Source organism: Tachypleus tridentatus, chromosome 2 (genome assembly GCF_004210375.1).
Source record: "Tachypleus tridentatus isolate NWPU-2018 chromosome 2, ASM421037v1, whole genome shotgun sequence".
Lineage (NCBI taxonomy): Eukaryota > Metazoa > Arthropoda > Merostomata > Xiphosura > Limulidae > Tachypleus > Tachypleus tridentatus.
Window position 1 is genome coordinate 122,228,451 of NC_134826.1, and position 20,681 is coordinate 122,249,131.

The 20,681-nt window shown below is 33.7% G+C and overlaps 1 protein-coding gene across 12 annotated transcripts in view; it reads left to right on the forward strand.

Moving 5' to 3' along the window:
• The window catches only part of LOC143244985 (cell adhesion molecule Dscam1-like), a 132,662-nt gene that overhangs the window by 25,167 nt on the left and 86,814 nt on the right, over positions 1–20,681 (forward strand). For all 12 annotated transcript variants that reach the window (XM_076490649.1, XM_076490658.1, XM_076490657.1 and 9 more), the window contains exon 2: positions 11,769–12,089. In XM_076490649.1, coding sequence (XP_076346764.1) covers positions 11,769–12,089 — 321 coding nt within the window. The remainder of the gene's footprint in view (positions 1–11,768; positions 12,090–20,681) is intronic.

The window sequence follows — 20,681 nt, forward strand, 5'->3', positions numbered from 1 at the left end:
TGTCAGCTGGCGCACATAATATTTACATAAGAGCTGGCAGACGTAGATACACAATAATTACACCTTAATTCAGCAGGTGGAGACGGTATTTATTCAATTGGTTAGCTGATGCACATAATAACTAAACAATGATTCAGCAAAAATACAGTAATAACATAACGTGTCAGAAGCTGTGGATAACTATCACACAACGAGTTAGCAGGCTCACGTAATAATTACTCAACGAGTCAAAAATAACACAGAATAATTAGTCAAAATAACTATACTGCAGTTACCTCACGTAAAAGTTTAGTGTTATAATAATGATATAAGGGTATGTTTTGTTTTTAATGTTTGTATAAGAGGAGTACAAGTTGCGTTTAACCAAAATAATTAACTGTTCTGAAAACGATACTGTACGTTTTATACAGGTTATTATTATTAAGGATAAAGCATAACAGAAAAGTCATAACGATAAATTTTAAGACTTACAAAAATCCAGGGTTTGATTCCCCGCGGTAGGTAAAACAGATAACACAGTGTGTCTTTGTTCTAAGAAACAAAATAAACAAAGTAATGGCCGATACAGTTTCTTGCATGAGCAGGATGAGGGTGTGTGTGTTTTCTTATAGCAAAGCCACATCGGGCTATCTGCTGAGCCCACCGAGGGGAATCCAATCCCTGATTTTAGCGTTGTAGACCCGTAGACTTACCGCTGTACTAGCGTGGGGCGAGCAGGATGAGGAATCTGCTTCTCTCTCAACTTGTCTGGGCTCTGTGTATGGAATATTTCAACATTTCAAGTTCATTTACTGATTTCGCATAATAAACAAAACAACAACAATGAAACACTTTTAACTAATCTTCAGAACATCGGACAGATCATTACGGCAAGAGTAAATATTTTTGTCTTAGTGAACAATTCGTTTTAAAAGAAAATTTTAATATTTTATATTAATAACAACGTTACCTAGAACATTTACAAACATGTCTATGATTGTACATATGAAAAACGACAATGAACTAAATCTTTGAACATTACAAATAGATCAGAACGATTGTACATCTTAACAATATTCGTATCACCAACTTGGATAAATACAGCGCGTAAGCATATGTTAGTTCTTTTATCGTGCAACTCTAATGGTGGAGTCTCTTTATAAGCTTCATAACTTGTGGATCGCGGATTCAAATCCTGTCGCCGAATATGCTCGACCTTTTATCCTTTGGGGAGCTATAATGTTACTGTCAATTCTACTGTTCTTTGGTGAAAGAGTAACCTAAACTGGTTGTAGGTCGTGTAGACTAACCGCCTTTCTTTTAGTCTGTCACTACAAAATTAGCCCAAATACCCGTCGTGTATTTTTGCACAAAATTTCACAAATAAACAAAAAGCGTCAACTTCCAGAAGTTTTCCAAACAAGGAAACGAGCATGCCCAGGAAGCACAAAATAAACGTGGACTTGTCGGAAAATTTCGGTAATGAAAGCAAGAGCTACATATTAATCTCCTAAAATACAAGTTAAAGCATGTGATATATAAAAATAAAAATAAACTTAAAATAAGTTACATTGTACAGCGGATTTTTAACATTAAAGTATCAAGAAAATCATTGTTTTAGTTAACCAAACTAGATAGACGGGAGGTTTGTTGAACGGAAAAAAAAAAGAGATTGATAAGAACTATCTTGGGAAACGGACATTTTTCTCACTTGTATTTATCCCAAAGCTTTTGTTCTTATTTTTAATTAATGAAGGAACTACGCATCATTTTCACATAATTATACACACTTAACATCAAAATACCTAGATGTTAAAGAAACCGTCACTTATTAGTGAACTTTTTAATAACACTCAAATAGTGACTTTGAATGCTTTTATCAAAAGTAATGTTTGAGGCAAAGAAAAGTGACACATTAATCGTTAGGAACATTATATATTATCGGGTGTAACTTAATGTGCGTTACATTTGCATAGTAGAAAATTTACAAAAGTTATTTAGAATCGTGTGATTAAAAATATAAGAACAATGTTTAACGACTCGAGGATTTTAATGGTGTTTCATCCGTGTCTTTTCTTTTCCGATAAGAGCTTTTCCTTCAATACTTTGATCACCATTTGTTACCATAGTGATTGTTCTCCCCGAAGTTAAGACCATTTTTATCTTAATTGACTCTTTTATGTTGTCGTTCCTATATAATGCTTCATTATTTACATTATGGAATTTACGTTAGGAACTGAGGCAGAATTTTTCTTTTGTTTGGGTGATAAGGGGTGCATTAGGGCATTACACCAACAGTTCTAAATATACTAGCAACTGTTCAATATAGTCTTTGTTGATGTTTTGGAGAGTGTGCACTGCCCTGCGACTTGTGTTTTATCACACATGAGCTGTGTGCTTTCAACTAGATTTTAACACTCCAATAAAGCTTGTCAATTAAACTATCATATGTTATTCAATCCCCAATTAACAAAAATGCAAATATTTTACACATCATAACCTGTACATCAAATACAACTTACCTGTTACGTCATTGATTAGTAACGTTTCGTCAGCCCGGCATGGCCAGGTTGGTTAAGGCGTTCGACTCGTAATATGAGGGTTGCGGGTTTAAATCCCGGTCACACCAAATATGCTCGCCCTATTAGTTGTGAGGGCGTTACGGTCAATCCTACTATTCGTTGGTAAAAGAGTAGCTCAATAGGTTGCGGTGGGTGGTGATGACTAGCTGCCTTCGGTGTAGTTTTACACTGCTAATTTAGGGAAGGCTAGTGCAGATAGCTCTTGAGCAGCTTTTGCAAAATTCGAAACAAACAATTATTAACGTTTCTCATTTGTAATTAACGTAATTAATGAATCATAATAAGACTTTGAAAAAACGGTAGCGTCTACAATTAGGAATTAATCATTGTTTTATAATTATAAGTTTCATTTTTCGATCTCATCGCCTACGGGAACAGCATGGAATGACTACAGGAAGGTTTCTAACACCTGCGCATTTAAAATGAGTAAATAACCTAAAAAAACGTTGTTTGAGCCTCTAAAACGAATGTTCAGTTACATGAGCTATTAACGGAATAATATAAACACCCTTAGCTTCATCTAACGAAGTTACCTGAAATCCATGATTCTGACAAAAAACATAGAATTTTAACATAGAATTTTAACTGTATGTAATATTTGAGTCTAAGTTTGAATTTAAGACTGATAGACAATGTATTCCCACCCCAATGTGGGTCCTACTTCAGCAGTTACCTCCCAAATCGAGGGTATATTTTATATCCCACATTATAGCTTGTACCTTGGGGGTCTTTTTACTTGGTGCAGTGTTTTAATTTTTGTTTCGGCTTGTTTTTGTTTATAACAAACAATATATATGTATATATATGAAATACCGCGCGGCTTAATGGACAGGAGGGCCAAGGCTCGAAACGAGATTCCACTGAACACACTTTGCACTTTAACCTGTGGCTGCATTATAAAAGTGCAAGTTCATTTGATTTATTCTCTCCTAAAAAGCAGAAAATATCTTTGTCACGACACATACAGTGTCTTTTTTGTCGATAATTCTACTTTCATTCTAAATGCGTTTTAACAAGGGTGAGCACAGCTTATCAATAATTAATATTAGACAGATGCTTCATTTTATCTACTCTAAACTTAATGATAGATAACAAACATCGCGATTACCAGTTTAAACAAATGTAATATGCTTCACCCTTTTAAAATTATCCCCTTGGATTTTATTTCGAAAGCTATTTGAAGTTTGCTCCTTGTTAGGAAGAGTTGTGCCACATAATAGATAGCCCCCCGCTAGTACAACGGTATGTCTACAGATTTACAACGCTAAAATCAGGGTTTGATTTCCCTCGGTGGGTTCAGCAGATAGCCCGATGTGGCTTTGCAATAAGAAAACACACACATAAGAGATAGGATTCTTGATTTACTGATGATATGAAAACAAACAACATTCATAAGACCTGCACCTTTCGTCTATATCTTAAACTTCGTTAACTTGTCGATTTTATTCCTATTCGCATATAAAGCATTTTGTTTCAAACCTAACTTTAACATTGAAAGTATATGGTTATTGTTGCGTGTTCTTTATTGGGAAAAAAAAATAAACGCAGTTTAAATATTAAATATTTCTAAATATTATTGGGTTAGAAGGATAAGATGTTTTATTCTAATGTCTTCCACTCGTGAGGTAAAATAAGGGGGCTTAGCATTGCTATAATTTAGTAATGAGCCCTGAATAAAGGATTAGTTGAAATAAAATAGGTGTGATGGTAATTATTTAAATATTGACGCCAGTAATTGATTACGTATTTCGATCTATCCTGTATCATGTAGTTGGACGTTTTAAACAAAACGTTCATTGGTGACTATGATTAAGGTTGAATTTTATAAAATTCATATTTGGTTAATACAAATGTTTTAAACATTCCCTGTAACTTACCAGTAAGTCTGGGGGGCTTATACTGTGAAAACTGGATTTCGGTAATCGCCCTGAGCAGAGCACAGATAGTCAATTGTGTAACTTTATGTTTAACAACAAAACAAACTTAGTTCGATTTTATAGCTCAGGAATAAAATAAAATTGTATATGAAAAACTACAGAATCGATTGTAGCGCGTTAAGGCGTGCGCTTCGTAATCTGAGGGTCGCGGGTTCGCGCCCGAGTTGCGCCAAACATGGTCGCCCTCTCAGTCGTGGGGGCGTTATGATGTGACGGTCAGTCCCACTATTCGTTGGTGAAAGAGTAGCCCAAGAGTTGGCGGTGGGTGGTGATGACTAGCTGCCTTCCCTCTGGTCTTACACTGCTAAATTAGGGACGGCTAGCACAGATAGCCCTCGAGTAGCTTTGTGCGAAATTCCAAAAAACAAACAAACAAACAAACAAACAGAATCGATTGACCTATGAATAATTAATAGTTAGGAAATAAATTTATTATTATTATTGTTTTTTTGGGAATTAAGCAAAAGTTCCACATTGGGCTATCTTTGATCTGCCCACCACGAGTATCGAAACCACGTTTCTAGGGGTGTGAGTCAGCAGACATACCGCTGTATCACTGTGGGGCATTCTTATTTGTTTTTATTCTACGATCCAAGCTTTCTTATTTTACATATATGTATATCTTTGCGCCTTAGGTTAGTTCGATTGCTTTTGATTTGTTTCACAAAAGAACTACGTTGTAAGGAAAGTATACAATTTTTTATATATAGTGTTTCAAATATTTACAAAATCACTCATCAACTGGAATGTTATCACCCCTCAGAAAATGGACAAAGTATCTTTACATAAAGAAATTTATTATATATTCTACAAAATATTTTAAACAAAGTTATTAGCAAGAATGTGTTCGGAGCAAAAGGATGAGAAACAAAGCTGTTTTTATTTTCTAATTTTCACATATACTTTAATGAATATATGTTGCAGCAAATCATTTTTCATATATACTTTAATGAATATATGTTGCAGCAAATCATTCTTCATATATACTTTAATGAATATATGTTGCAGCAAATCATTCTTCATATATACTTTAATGAATATATGTTGTAGCAAATCATTCTTCATATATACTTTAATGAATATATGTTGCAGCAAATCATTCTTCATATATACTTTAATTGAATATCTGTCGTAGCACATCATTCTTCATATATACTTTAATGAATATATGTTGCAGCAAATCATTCTTCATATATACTTTAATTGAATATCTGTCGTAGCACATCATTCTTTATGTATACTTTAACTGAATATCTGTCGTAGCACATCATTCTTTATGTATACTTTAACTGAATATCTGTCGTAGCACATCATTCTGCATTCCGGAATACGACAGTACTATCAACTAAGTATAGTATTACTTCTACTCTCTAGAGACTACAGAAATTAAGGGCGTCCTTCCAATGACCTTTTCTTACATGTTTAACCAAATTGAAAATGTAATTAGTATTGTGTGTGTTTTCTAAGAGCAAAGCCACAGCGGGCTATCTGCTGAGCCAACCAAGGGGAATCGAACCCCTGAATTTAGCGTTGTAAATCCGTAGACGTACCGCTGTACTAGCGGGGGACTAACTAGTATTGTTTAAATGTTGTGTGTGACACTCTCCAATATTTATCTATCACAGTAGGTAATTAAAAATATCGTTCTTATGATCCCAACCTTGAAGATTCTGTCCTGTTTTTAGTAACGCTTATGATAAAATGTGTGGTGAACAAATTGCTCTTCCTAAAAATATTTTATCATTTTTTTGTCAGAAGGAAGTAACTGTTCATTATATGTAATAGTTGAATTTGTTCATTTGGCGTAAACTTTATTTTTAGGAAGGTTATAGAAGACTCATCTTTATGAACTAGATAAGTGTGAGTACTACTTTAAATATTGAATTAAGAATTCAAATTAAATACGTAGTTTTTAGACTTTATACTGTTGGAAGCATTATGGTAAAAAAGCCAGTATTTTTATTTTACTCTTAAGATGTTAATTATAGTTTCTAGCAAAAAAGAAAAAGATATCGGTTTGTTTTTCTTTTTGAAAGCTTTTACTGAATCTTATAAGAACGAGCTGCTAAAATTACTATCAATTTTAACTATCATGTTTCGCTGTAGTTGTGAATTTGTTTGTATTTTTTGCTGCGTTATTTTACCTTTATCTTATTTTTCTTCGCTTGTTTTTCTATTTTAAGAGGATCATTGTCTCAAATAAAAATACTTATATTGTCAAACAATCAGCTACTATTTAACATTTTGTAACATTATTTAAAAATTCTTACCCTTAGCTATGATTTTTTGTGGGGGGAAAGTTCAATCTAGGAGAGAAAACAAGTAAAACTGAACTGTAAACGGAGATGTTCTAGGAAGCATCTCGTCTCCAAAGTATGGCACTGAAGAGAGAACAAAACTTAATTAAATTTATACAATCAAATAAGGAAATTTGATTTTCATGGTGAGCATCTGACATCAGTTATTAACACTCAAATAAACTTATAATTGATTTTCATTCTTACTTATTCTGTAATTTAGATAGCTAATTTAGGATTCAGGAATGAAAGGCGCCATACGTCGCAGTTTGAAGCAAAACATTTTTTTCGATGTGTGCGACCCAATGTTTCGGTGAATTTTCCGTTTAATTCACATTAAAGATAAAAGCAATCGTAAAGAGTAATTAACAGTTTCTAAATTCTTTGAACCGAAATGTTTGAGCTGTAACCGTTGAAATAATTCAAATCAAAAGTTTAAAAAAGACTTATCTCGTCTTCTTGAGACGCACAAGTAAATGAAATAAGGGAACTCATGAAGATATCTCAGGGTAAATAAAAAAAATATTCTCCTTGATGTTCAATTCAACAGTTGATTGATTCGACATAGCAATTGTTTGTTTGTTTTTAATTACGCACAAAGCTACATGAGGGCTATCTGCGCTAGTCGTCCCTAATTTAGCAGTGTAAGACTAGATGGAAGGTAGCTAATCATCACCACTCGCCGCCAACTCTTGGGCTACTCTTTAACCAATGAACAGTATGATTGACTGTCACATTATAACATCCCCACGGCTGAAAGGGCGAGCATGTTTGGTACGACGGAGATTCGAAACCGCAGCGTAACAAACTGTTTAACAAATTAATCAGATGTTTCAACCCACCTGCTACAAATGTGTTATTCAAGCCGTATAACTTATAAATTGAGTTAAATGTAAATATAAGCAGATTAAACTGGAAAAACATAGTAATTTTCACACAATATTAAGACCGAGAGCAACAGACTACAATTTGTGTTTTTCTCCTAGCGATACATCATGTGTCACTGTGATGACATTTCGTAATGACTTTTATTACAGATATTGTAAGTCTAATAATAATAGTAGTGTTTTAAAATGTCATTACTATAAAATTATTTGGAATACTAATTTCCCATTTGAAGGTATCGCAACATATAAGACAGTTTGTTGCTAGATGCAGTGAAAAAAGTGTAATTGAAGTATGGTTATATTCCCTTCTTACAATAACTAAAAAATATTTGGAAATAGCTTATTCGTACTTTATAGTAAAACGTATATTTTGCAAATTAAATAATTTTCGTAATCTTATATATATATAGTGCTGTATTCTAAACACGTAAACGAGATATTTTCTACTTATCTTTCAAATTTGTCATTGACGAATGCTTTATTTACGCTCGCTCGTTGCTACTCAGGACTCCCAGTGGCACAGCGGAATGTCTGCGAACTCACTTCGCTAAAAACAGGGTTTCGATACCCCTGAGGGCAGAGTACAGATAACCTGTTGGGTAGCTTCATGCTTAATTCTAAATAAACAGGCTCGCTACAGATCTTGACGTGTATTTAGTAATACCACTTTCCATCAAAAGCTAAATGGAAACAATTGATTTGGTACGTCCTAACATTCAATATACCGGACTGCGTATTAGAAGGTTACGGATGGTGCCCAAATGTTACTGAACACGCTATGAAGCATGCTTCGCTCTGGTGGATTATAAAAATGAGAGTAAATCGGTGAAATTAGTATTTGCGTTCAAAATTTTCAAGTACTTATTCTAGCAAATTTTGCACATTGTCATTAAATTAGCAAACTCACTAAATACATCTTACTCTCTAGCCTAGTTTGGCTTCTTTTGAATTTCGCAGAAAGTTACACGAGGGCTACCTGTGCTAGCAGTCCCTTATTTAGCAGTGTAAGACTAGAAGGAAGGCCGCTAGTCATCACCACTTCCGCCAACTCTTGGTTTACTCTTTTTACCAATGAACTGTGGATTAACTGTGACATTATAGCGTCCCCACGGCTGAAAGGGCGAGCATGTTTGGTGTGACGGGGATTCGAACCAGCGACTCTCAGAGTACGAGTCGAGCGTCCTGACGATCTGGCCATGCCGGGCTATTTTTAGCCTATAAAAATATTATTTTTACTGAACAAAACCATCCGTCAGTGACAGAGTGGTATATCATGGGACTTATAGCGCTGAAAAACCTGTGTTGGGCAGAACACAGATCGTCCTTTGTGTAGCTTTGAGCTTAATATTAAACAACTGAACAAAAATCAGAATTTTGTGTTATTTAGTGTTTTAAACAAACTTCTAATCAAGTATTAGGAAAACGATATATTCAGTTATTTTTCCTGTTGGTGGAGTGACAAATGATACATATCATTTACTTTTTAATTGTAAAATAAATTATGTTTCTTTTAGACAATAGTAGCTTGTAAGTTACAAGCAAAGTAAAAATGAGTTATCACTTTCTATTGATAATTTTAATTTATTACCACATGAAGAGAGCGATCTTTAATGTTCTTCACAGATGACTGAAAACACGTTTATACAGTACCTCAGAAAAAATGGATTTATTTGTTTGTTGAAATTTGCGCAAAGCTGTTCGAACGCTATCTGGATTAGCTGTCTCTACTTTAAAAGCAATACAGTAAATGGAAGACTGTTACTTAACAGTGCCCATCGCACACTCCTGGGCTACTCTGTTACCAGCGAACAATGGGTTTGCAGGTCACTTTATAACATTTCCACGGCTGGAGGGGCGATTTCAGTGAAAGGGTTTGAACCACTCATCCATAGTCGAATGTACTCACCAATTGGCCATTTGATGCTCCAGTAAGCATTCTTCTATCAATTTAGAAGCATATACAATAAATGATGTACATTTATGAAGTAATCTTTGTGGTGCAAATCAAGCCCTAATATGGCTATTACATGATATGGTAGAATTTCATATTGTTGATGTGAAGAAAATTTGAATCTCATTTCAGTTAAGGGTATTGAGAAATTGTATTAAGCCAAAACATCGATTTTACACAAGATTAAGCACATAAAAGCCACCCCTAATCTTCTATTTCTGAAGAGAAAAAAACATCTGAAACTAATCACGACAACTACTTAAGAGAACAACATAACTTCTCAAGTTTTATAATGTTAAGTTGTAGGATTCCAAAACATAATATAGATGAGACTAGTAGGGAAGAACAAAACAAAAAGAAACCCGAAAACAACAAATCTGTCTGAACGTGAAGGAAACTTAATTAAAAGTCCTTGAGTGGGATTTTGGTGGGAAGGAATTAAAGAGAAAACATCATTTTGGAAACTCAAAAAGCATGCTACTTCGTTAGCGCGAAATTATTGTGGAAAATTACTGGAAGATGTCCATTCTTTAAGGCCTACAGGATGACTCAACAATAATTTAGTAGTAAAGTGCATTTATTGTTATGTTTAGGTTTGGAGTTCCAGAATTTGATAACCTTACTTATTAAATAAGGAAAGAATAGTTAATAAAATAGATCAGGGATGTATGAGTAAAATGAACAATGAATGACTAGAAACTATACTGTCTCTGATATTACATTGCAATAGTTTAAGCTGGGCTATCGGCCGTTAGAAAAAGTTATTGTTGAAAGCACTGCGCGAATACGTGACTATCTTCTCGTAACCTTACGTTTTCTATAAAAACCACCATTTCGATTGATGGACAAAGGAGGAAGGATAGCTATATTAGATCTGCAACCTCATATCTTAACGCATTGTTTACGACCCCAGAGGCTTCGTTCTTCTCTCTCATAAAGTCACGTGATGCCTTGCAACTCTGAGATAGACTTTTTAGAATTATTTGCGTGCACACGACAGAGAGAAGAGATAGGGGAAAATAAAATGTTTTAGATTTTCTTTTGAAGCCGTGATGTTTACGTTAAGTACTGTTGAAAGTACCATGTGAGTGCCAATTTTTTTCGGGCTATTAGCTTTATTGTTTTATATAACAAAATTTTCGTCTGTAACAAAATTGTACAAGTTAGTACGGACTATGAACACGTCATGTTACCTCGCGCTTGCACGAGACTTAGTGATTTCAGAGGAAGCAAAGGAGAATTCCTTTCTTGAAAGACATTTTACTGGTTATTTGTAGTAACGTTTTTTATGGAACTTGTGGAAACGTAACGAATTTCATACGTGAGAAAAAGGGAGTATATTCGCATTATGTCTGTTCTAATGTAGAACGGGAAGTGTAGATTTTTTTAAAGTCCTTTCTACTTAAATCGTGTTAGAATAAGGGCGATCTGGTTTTTGTGTTTTGAATCACGTATTTGTAAAGAGTGATAACGCTTTTTTCATTATAAGTATAGAAAGAAGAAAAATCTGACATTCAAATCTTTATGTAAGTATTGCTAAAATGAAGTTCAAAACACAGTATTGAGCCAGGAAATTAACATAACTGACAAGTATTAGGTTGAATGAAAAATAAGTTGATATTATTAGTGGTAGCGTATGAAAAAAATATTTATAACTTCTCAAAAATGTCCAAAAAATAAACTAAAAAATGTACCTAAATGTTTACATTAAATTAGTTTTGTAAATATAACACTTTTATTTTGCGTAAAAACAATTAATTGGCATGCGTAATGAATTCCACGATCAAACGAGTTAATTATATACATAGACATTAGACATGTATAGAACATTTACATATACTGTTAAGAAATTATACACTAAAATATGAAAACTGTTAAATAGCGAACTCCTCAGAAATATATCTTTATCGCTACATTGTCCCTCTAGAGCACAGATAGACCATTGTGTAACTTTGTGCTTAACTACAAACAAACAAACCGGTACCTCGTGTTTGTTCCAGCACAGAGAGCCCTTACTGGTTATCGTTATTTTGTAAACAAAAACCTGAATTTTTATGATATTTTGAGAGTTTTATATATTTTTTCACCTAATATTTCATGCTATAATATTTTTCCGCGAATGTTTTCTTTGACAGGTATTTCTACTTTCTCCGAGTACAGAGCTCCTATGATAGAAATCGAACCTCCCTCGAAACTGACTTTCCTCAACACGTCTGGAGCGTCACTTGATTGTTCGGCTTCAGGTAACCCTAACCCGGACGTTTACTGGATTATAACGGGTGGAACAAAGGTTACCGATCTACCTGGTCTACGAGTTTCCTTGGCTAACGGTACATTATTCTTTCCTCCATTTCAGTCAAAATATTACCGGCAAGATGTTCACTCCACTATTTACCGCTGTGTGGCGTCTAATTCTTTGGGAAAAGTTGGAAGTAGGGATGTTCAAGTCAGAGCAGGTATTTCTACAATTTTCTAGAAAATTTCACTTTATTTCGAACAAACATTCTGGGTAACGTAATAGTGTTTATAAATAAATACTCTATTTGTTAGCGTAAAAATTCGCATTATTTTCAGGTTGTACCATCAATATTTACTCAACCTAGATTTTTGTCGTGTTTGTTAGTATATTTTCCTTATTATTATATAGAAGTCCCCCTCTGGGACAGCGGTAAGTCTTCGGATTTACAATGAATGAAGGGGACACAACATAACCCGATGTGGCTTTACTGCAAGAAAACACAGACTGACTGTAATGTAGACATATTTTTTAATTAACGAAATGCATCTTTAAACGTTCATCATTGATATAAGTAGTGTAAATGTTTACGAACAAATATATATTTATTACGCTAATGATGTGTTTTTTTTTGCAGTTGTATAAGATAAGTGAGTTTTAAAGCCAAGAATAAATATTTTTGCTTCCACCAAAAATATCATATAAAGACTGTGTTATAGACAAACGGTAAGACGTTGCTATAACATTTTACAATATACCGTTTCTCTCCTTTCGAATTATCTCTACAATTTACAAGATTTTACTGCACTGGTGTTTTAAACAAAGTGATATTTGAGTTTCAAGAAAACTCATTCATGTGTTCGGCAAGACTTGTATACTCTGCTCTTGCGCAAGTGCTTAATATAGGTTTATTCCCAACATTCGAATTCTCTGCAGGGATTCCTAAAATGAGCTGGATCACTGATTTTGAATGTAACACAACATCTCCTCTCGATGTATCTCGCCCTCTAAGGTGCACAGAAAATCGCTTCAAATGTATTCGTTCAATATTCTAGAAGTCTTCATTTCCATTTGAAAGGCTGTGGCTGGCGCCTGAAAATGCATTTCACTTTTGTGTTTATGGAAGGAGGTGAAATACAGGGAAATTCAGTTCGATCATTTTACCAGTTACTGTCGGATTGTACAACATATACGCAAATAACAAATAAAAACAACAATAATCAATAAAGTTAAGGAGAGATGGAATGTGATGTTTATTACACGACTCTATGGCGCTAGGGTGCAAATAAAAACAGATGAAATAAAACCATTAAAAACTGGAAGTATTAAAAAAATTGAAAATGATTTATAGTGGGGAATTTCTTTTAACTGTTTCCACACGCGAAGTATATTTCCAGTTATTAACTGCAGAAAAATTGACGAAGTTCCACATGAATTCCTTGGGCTTGTCTGTTTGCAATTAAGTACAAAGCTACGCAATGGTGTCTCTGTGATCTACCCACGACGGGTATCTAAAATCGGATTTTAGCATTGTAAACCAAAAGACATACCACTGAGGGGAGAATCCCATCGCGATTCTTTATAAATTTATCAGAACTATTCATGCAGTAAATTGCTCGTGGGTCCGTGATTTTGTTAATTACAGGGTTTCTTATAAAGTAAGAATCACTCAGAGGTAAAGCAGAAAGCATAAAAGTTGCAAATAATTTCTTTGTGTGATTTTGCTACGTTTTTGCTCGTTTTCTTACTTTAGTTGTTGTATTAAATAAAAAATAATATTAACGATAAAAAACATGTCAGTAACTTGACGCTTAATTTACAATCGACTCCAACGTTAAATTACTATAATAAGGCTGTGAAATTGGAATAAAGACTTTTTTAATATATATACATATATAACAGCATTTATTCTAAATGAATGCTTTAGTCGTTTTTACTTAGTTTTTGTTATGTCTCGAAGCTATACATTTTGGAAGAAATTGAAGTCAAGCTAACAATTTGTACGAATCAAGCATGAAAGAACTTTAGATATTAAGGTAGAATCTGTTTCTATTCTCGATTATCTGCTATATGTTGGTGAGAAAAGTTTCGCCCATTGGAATCCCGTTTGCCTGTTTGATTTCTGTATCACAATTTCCTTCTATAACTTGAAAACGTTACAGGCGTATAATCACACACCTTTACACAGAATACATTTTTTTTCTTGTAGTAGTCTGACTGGCATTTCAAACAGTACTTTTATTAATCCTATTTATAAGCAATAACATGTACTATTAACTATTATAGAATGTCACTTTTTGTCCAGGCCCGGCATGGCCAAGCGTGTTAAGGCGTGCGACTTGTAATCTAAGGGTCGTGTGTTCGCATCCCCGTCTCGCCAAACATGCTCGCCCTTTCAGCCGTGGGGGCGTTATAATGTGACGGTCAATCCCACTATTCGTTGCTAAATTAGGGACGGCTAGCACAGATAGCCCTCGAGTAGCTTTGTGCGAAATTCAACAACAAAAAAACAAACACTTTTGTCCGTTCATAAAATGTTTATAACATTTCAGTTTGAAAATATTCACTGTATATTAAATAAAAGAAACATTCTGAACACTAGAATGTTTTATAGATGATAATTGTATTCGGATCCAGTAAACACAAATTCAGCAGTTATATGTGTTTTAATGGTGGTTACAGGACAATCTATCGGCAATCTTATACGTAAAGTATCAGATGAAATAAAGAAACGACCGAAGTTTCTGGATTCCTAAATAAAGTTTCACTGAAATAATCCATAGTTTTCATGTAGGCACTGTAATGAAAAAAATCAGTGACTCTTCCATTGTGGTATGTAACAGAGTATCAACTACAGACTCTAGGGTTCAACACATAGAAAGAAATGTATGGCAGAATTTCACCATTTAAAATAGTTAAATGTTCGTTGTTATCTAAATTCAATGCTTTAAAGCTTACATCTTTGTTCGTTCGTTACATAAGTAGATTTAAAGAGCTCTGTTTTTCATTAGTTATGTGAAAGCTTGTTCATCACGTAACTAAACTGATTGAAAGTAAATTTCAGAACATTGATGTTTATTACTAGTCATCTGATAGTTCGTTCATTACGTGACTAAACTGATTGAAGAAGTAAATTTCAGAACAGTGATGTTTATTTCTAGTCATCTGACAGTTCGTTCATTATATAACTAAACTGATTGAAGAAGTAAATTTCAGAACAGTGATGTTTATTACTAGTCATCTGATAGTTCGTTCATTATATAACTAAACTGATTGAAGAAGTAAATTTCAGAACAGTGATGTTTGTTACTAGTCATCTGACAGTTCGTTCATTACGTAACTAAACTGATTGAAGAAGTAAATTTCAGAACAGTGATGTTTATTACTAGTCACCTGATAGTTCGTTCATTACGTAACTAAACTGATTGAAGAAGTAAATTTCAGAACAGTGATGTTTATTACTAGTCATCTGACAGTTCGTTCATTATATAACTAAACTGATTGAAGAAGTAAATTTCAGAACAGTGATGTTTATTACTAGTCATCTGATAGTTCGTTCATTATATAACTAAACTGATTGAAGAAGTAAATTTCAGAACAGTGATGTTTATTACTAGTCATCTGACAGTTCGTTCATTACGTAACTAAACTGATTGAAGAAGTAAATTTCAGAATATTGATGTTTATTACTAGTCACGTGATAGTTCGTTCATTACGTAACTAAACTGATTGAAGAAGTAAATTTCAGAACAGTGATGTTTATTACTAGTCATCTGACAGTTCGTTCATTATATAACTAAACTGATTGAAGAAGTAAATTTCAGAACAGTGATGTTTATTTCTAGTCATCTGACAGTTCGTTCATTACGTAACTAAACTGATTGAAGAAGTAAATTTCAGAACAGTGATGTTTATTACTAGTCATCTGACAGTTCGTTCATTATATAACTAAACTGATTGAAGAAGTAAATTTCAGAACAGTGATGTTTATTTCTAGTCATCTGACAGTTCGTTCATTACGTAACTAAACTGATTGAAGAAGTAAATTTCAGAATATTGATGTTTATTACTAGTCACGTGATAGTTCGTTCATTACGTAACTAAACTGATTGAAGAAGTAAATTTCAGAACAGTGATGTTTATTACTAGTCATCTGACAGTTCGTTCATTATATAACTAAACTGATTGAAGAAGTAAATTTCAGAACAGTGATGTTTATTTCTAGTCATCTGACAGTTCGTTCATTACGTAACTAAACTGATTGAAGAAGTAAATTTCAGAACAGTGATGTTTATTACTAGTCATCTGACAGTTCATTCATTATATAACTAAACTGATTGAAGAAGTAAATTTCAGAACAGTGATGTTTATTTCTAGTCATCTGACAGTTCGTTCATTACGTAACTAAACTGATTGAAGAAGTAAATTTCAGAACAGTGATGTTTATTACTAGTTATCTGACAGTTCGTTCATTATATAACTAAACTGATTGAAGAAGTAAATTTCAGAACAGTGATGTTTATTTCTAGTCATCTGACAGTTCGTTCATTACGTAACTAAACTGATTGAAGAAGTAAATTTCAGAACAGTGATGTTTATTACTAGTCATCTGACAGTTCGTTCATTATATAACTAAACTGATTGAAGAAGTAAATTTCAGAACAGTGATGTTTATTTCTAGTCATCTGACAGTTCGTTCATTACGTAACTAAACTGATTGAAGAAGTAAATTTCAGAACAGTGATGTTTATTACTAGTCATCTGACAGTTCGTTCATTATATAACTAAACTGATTGAAGAAGTAAATTTCAGAACAGTGATGTTTATTACTAGTCATCTGACAGTTCGTTCATTACGTAACTAAACTGATTGAAGAAGTAAATTTCAGAACACCGATTGAACTTAAAACGTTTGTCGTTCATTTTCCACCTGTTTCATGATTTAATTCAAATCTTGGGTTAAAATGTATCCCGCTTATAGTAATTTTCTACAAATCATTGAATTGAAAGGTCTAAGAAATACGCTTTTAGAAAGATTGCTAGACAGATAAATAAACAGAATAACATTCAGATGTTAAAATAAAAACAGGCATTTCAGTGGAAGACGTATGTGTTTCAGAGTTAATATTTGTTTTGCTTAACATGGCTGTCTGAACTCAAAAGAGCGAGGGTTTATTTCTGCAAACAATCACTACAAAGATAAGTTGTCACGACGACGAAACTGACTTCAACGGCTGCGTCTCTTCGTATTGCATGTACAAACATACGGAATTTACATGGATCGATTTTGCAACAACGTTACCGTTGCTTGTTGTTTGTGAATAAATAATAGAGCAATTGTGTAGAGGCATACAATTGTGAAATGTTTAGTCACGCTTTGAAACTAAATAATATTTGTAAATATAGACTCTGTAGGGATTCACGTTGCTATCACACCATCTATTGTGTAAGAAGCATATGATCAAACAAAATAACACATAACTTTATTTTCTATGAGTCTGTCAAATCTATAGCAAGATTGTTTAAGCTTCTTAAAGCATATAATCATCGAGGTTCGGCATCCATGTGAAAAGTAAATAAAGGTTATGTTATGTACATTTCTATATGATAAAATTATTATTTTACTTAAATGCTCGTGTTGTTTCTTATAGGGCCGCGTTCGTAGTCTCTGTTGACAGATAGAAATGCATTTGTTAATTCTTCCTGATATGAAGTGAAATGATCAACACCTCTGAAACATATTTTACCATCATATTTCCTACGGATGGCTTTATCATAATGCTTGTACTGAAAGTAAATTATAATACTTTAGAACTGAATTGACTTGATTTTGACATATCATTATTGTAGAGGTAGAGATAATTTTCGATCAAAAAACTGTTTCACTAAAGTGATCAAACATGACATATTTCTAATAACTGGAAGTCTTTCTAACGTTAAGTAGAAATTAAGTCATGATATTTCAGCGTCTTAAGGCACATTTAAGACCACAAAATAAAGTAACAGATATATCTTTGTACGAGATATGGTCTTTTCAACAACAACAGTTTGTTTCCATGTAATCTAATAAGTTATTTTATTTGCAAGATATATTCCTGTATTATATGTAACGTTTCGGTAAATATGATAATTTTTTTAACATCCTATTTGAATTTGTACTTTTCACGCCATAAATCTTCAGTAAAGAATGTTTGTTTGTTTGTTTTTGAATTTCGCGAAAAGCTATACGAGGCCTATCTGCGCTAGCCGCCCCTAATTTAGCAGTGCAAGATTAAAGGGAAGGCAGCTAGTCATCACCACCCACCGCCAACTCTTAGGTTACTCTTTTACCAACGAATAGTGGGATTGACCGTCACATTATAACGCTCCCCCCATGGCTAAAAGGGCGAGCATGTTTGATGTGACTTTGATTCGAATCTACGCCCCTCAGATTACTATGAATACCTCTTCATAAGGATTGTAACTATTCTTCAATTAACAGAGATATCTGAATGTACAGATGGTAGTTCTTTGTTGTTGTTGTTGCGGCAGTTGTATCTATGGCAAAGCTACTGAAGTATCTGTCAGCAGGATTCTACAACTCTCTGTAAGGGTTTTATTGTTATGCTTATAATTAATGATATTAGTATTGGCAGTATAGTAATTACAGAGTTGACATCTTAAGATACTACATGAATAGTACCTTCACGTCTATTTTCAATATCATATTTATAACAAAGTAAACGACTGAAATTTATAGGTTGTTTCTAAGTTACAACAGCATTACTATTACGTTAGTCTGTTTTTATGGTGTTAGGTGTAAAGAAAGCAGAAGGAGTCTTTCAATGTTTAATGTTAACATGTATCTCTGGAGTAAATCTAGCAACAACTTTATTTATTATCGATTTTGTGAATATTTTTACTAGGGCATATGTGTTACTAAAGACCATACTTGTCTTGTAACTTATCATAACGTGATATTGTACAGGACATTTTATTAAAACAATTTGGGTTTCTCATTGTGTCCCTACAATTATTGTCGCCATGCCTGGTCACGTTCTATCTGTAGACCGTACATTATGACAATGGCCTTGCAACACAGTTTTCATTGCAAGACGCCCCGTCGTAAGTCTGTCATTCCAACTGACACCAACTGTTCCCTGCATGCTTTCCATAACCTTTCAACTACAGGTGGATGACAGTTTCCCAAAATTTATTTCAACATTTTGATTACACAAAAACCCTAAGCCCTGCGTCAATTGATTTGATTAGTATTTCTTCGTGTGAAATAGCATACGTAACCCCGTTATCATCGTATATCATAAATACCATAAAATTTTATTATTCATCTACAATTTTAAAAGTGTCATATTGGTCATTTTTACTGAACGAAACTTAAATAAAGTATATCTATTTTAACAAAGAACAAAATAATAACATTTAATATATTATTAAAACTTAACTTGAGCTGACCAAATTATAAACTAGCTTCAGTACAATCTACCCTTATTATTTTATCAGCGACATTTATATAACTTGCAAAGCAGAGGTCCAATAACTATCAAAGTGATTACTGTACAGATGTTGGCTCTGGCTTTACGGAGTTTACGATAATTCTTAGTAATAGATATATATATATATATACACATCACCTTAACAAAACGTAATGTCGACATTTTATAATGAAGTCTACTCATACGATTTAAACATTATTATTTATACAATAAATTACTATCAATACTCTCATAACAGCTGGTGTGACATATCAACATGTCTTAAATAATTCTCTATATAAAAATAATTCTATTTAGATAAGTGCAACATTATGTTTACATCATCTATACCATTACTTAATAACAAACTCTATGCCTGAGATATTGAATTGTATGAAGAAACGTTAAGGATTTAATGCTGTAAAATGTAAGATAAAATTAACTAGCTAACGATAAGTAGCAAAATCTAACTGAGTATTGCAGTTTTTAGCGATATTAGCTCTTGTCAGTTCAGTTAGACCTATTACAGATTATATGGTATTTTTTTTAATTGCCCTTTACGTCAAGAGCCATTTTGTTTTCGTGTTTTGTGTGTTGGCATTGGTAAACGATGGAAAGGTTTGTTTGTTTGTTTGTTTGTTTTTGAATTTCGCACAAAGCTACTCGAGGGCTATCTGTGCTAGCCGTCCCTAATTTAGCAGTGTAAGACTAGAGGGAAGGCAGCTAGTCACCACCACCCACCACCAACCCTTGGGCTACTCTTTTACCAACGAATAGTGGGATTGACTGTCACATTATAACGCCCACACGGCTGAAAGGGCGAGCATGTTTGGCGCGACGGGGATGCGAACCCGCGACCCTCGGATTACGAGTCGCATGCCTTAACGCGCTTGGCCATGCAGGGCCCACGATGGAGAGGAGACACGAAGAGTGAGTGGCCAAATGACATAAGATACACATCGAAATCAAACTGTACATGTTGAACGTTTCTCGTGATAAATGGATGTTGCTAGTTAATTGTATACAGTGTTAACAGCTGTGTATTATGAGTTAAAGAAACTTAACACAACTCAGCCTTCTATTTATTTTTTATTAAACCAGCAGATGTATTATGCATTTTTTCCTTTGTTATTGTTGTTTTGTTTAAAGGTTTTGCTGTTAGTTTTAATTTTCGTACAGAAGTTCGCACGAGAGCGAGTCATGAGTTTTGTTCAATAATTGCTATACTTTAAAAGAGAGCAACAAGAAAGTTGGAGAGTGTGCGATACCACAAAATACTTCTCGCACTTTAAACGTTAGATGCGTTATAAAAATAACAATCAAACCCTCACAGAAGATTGT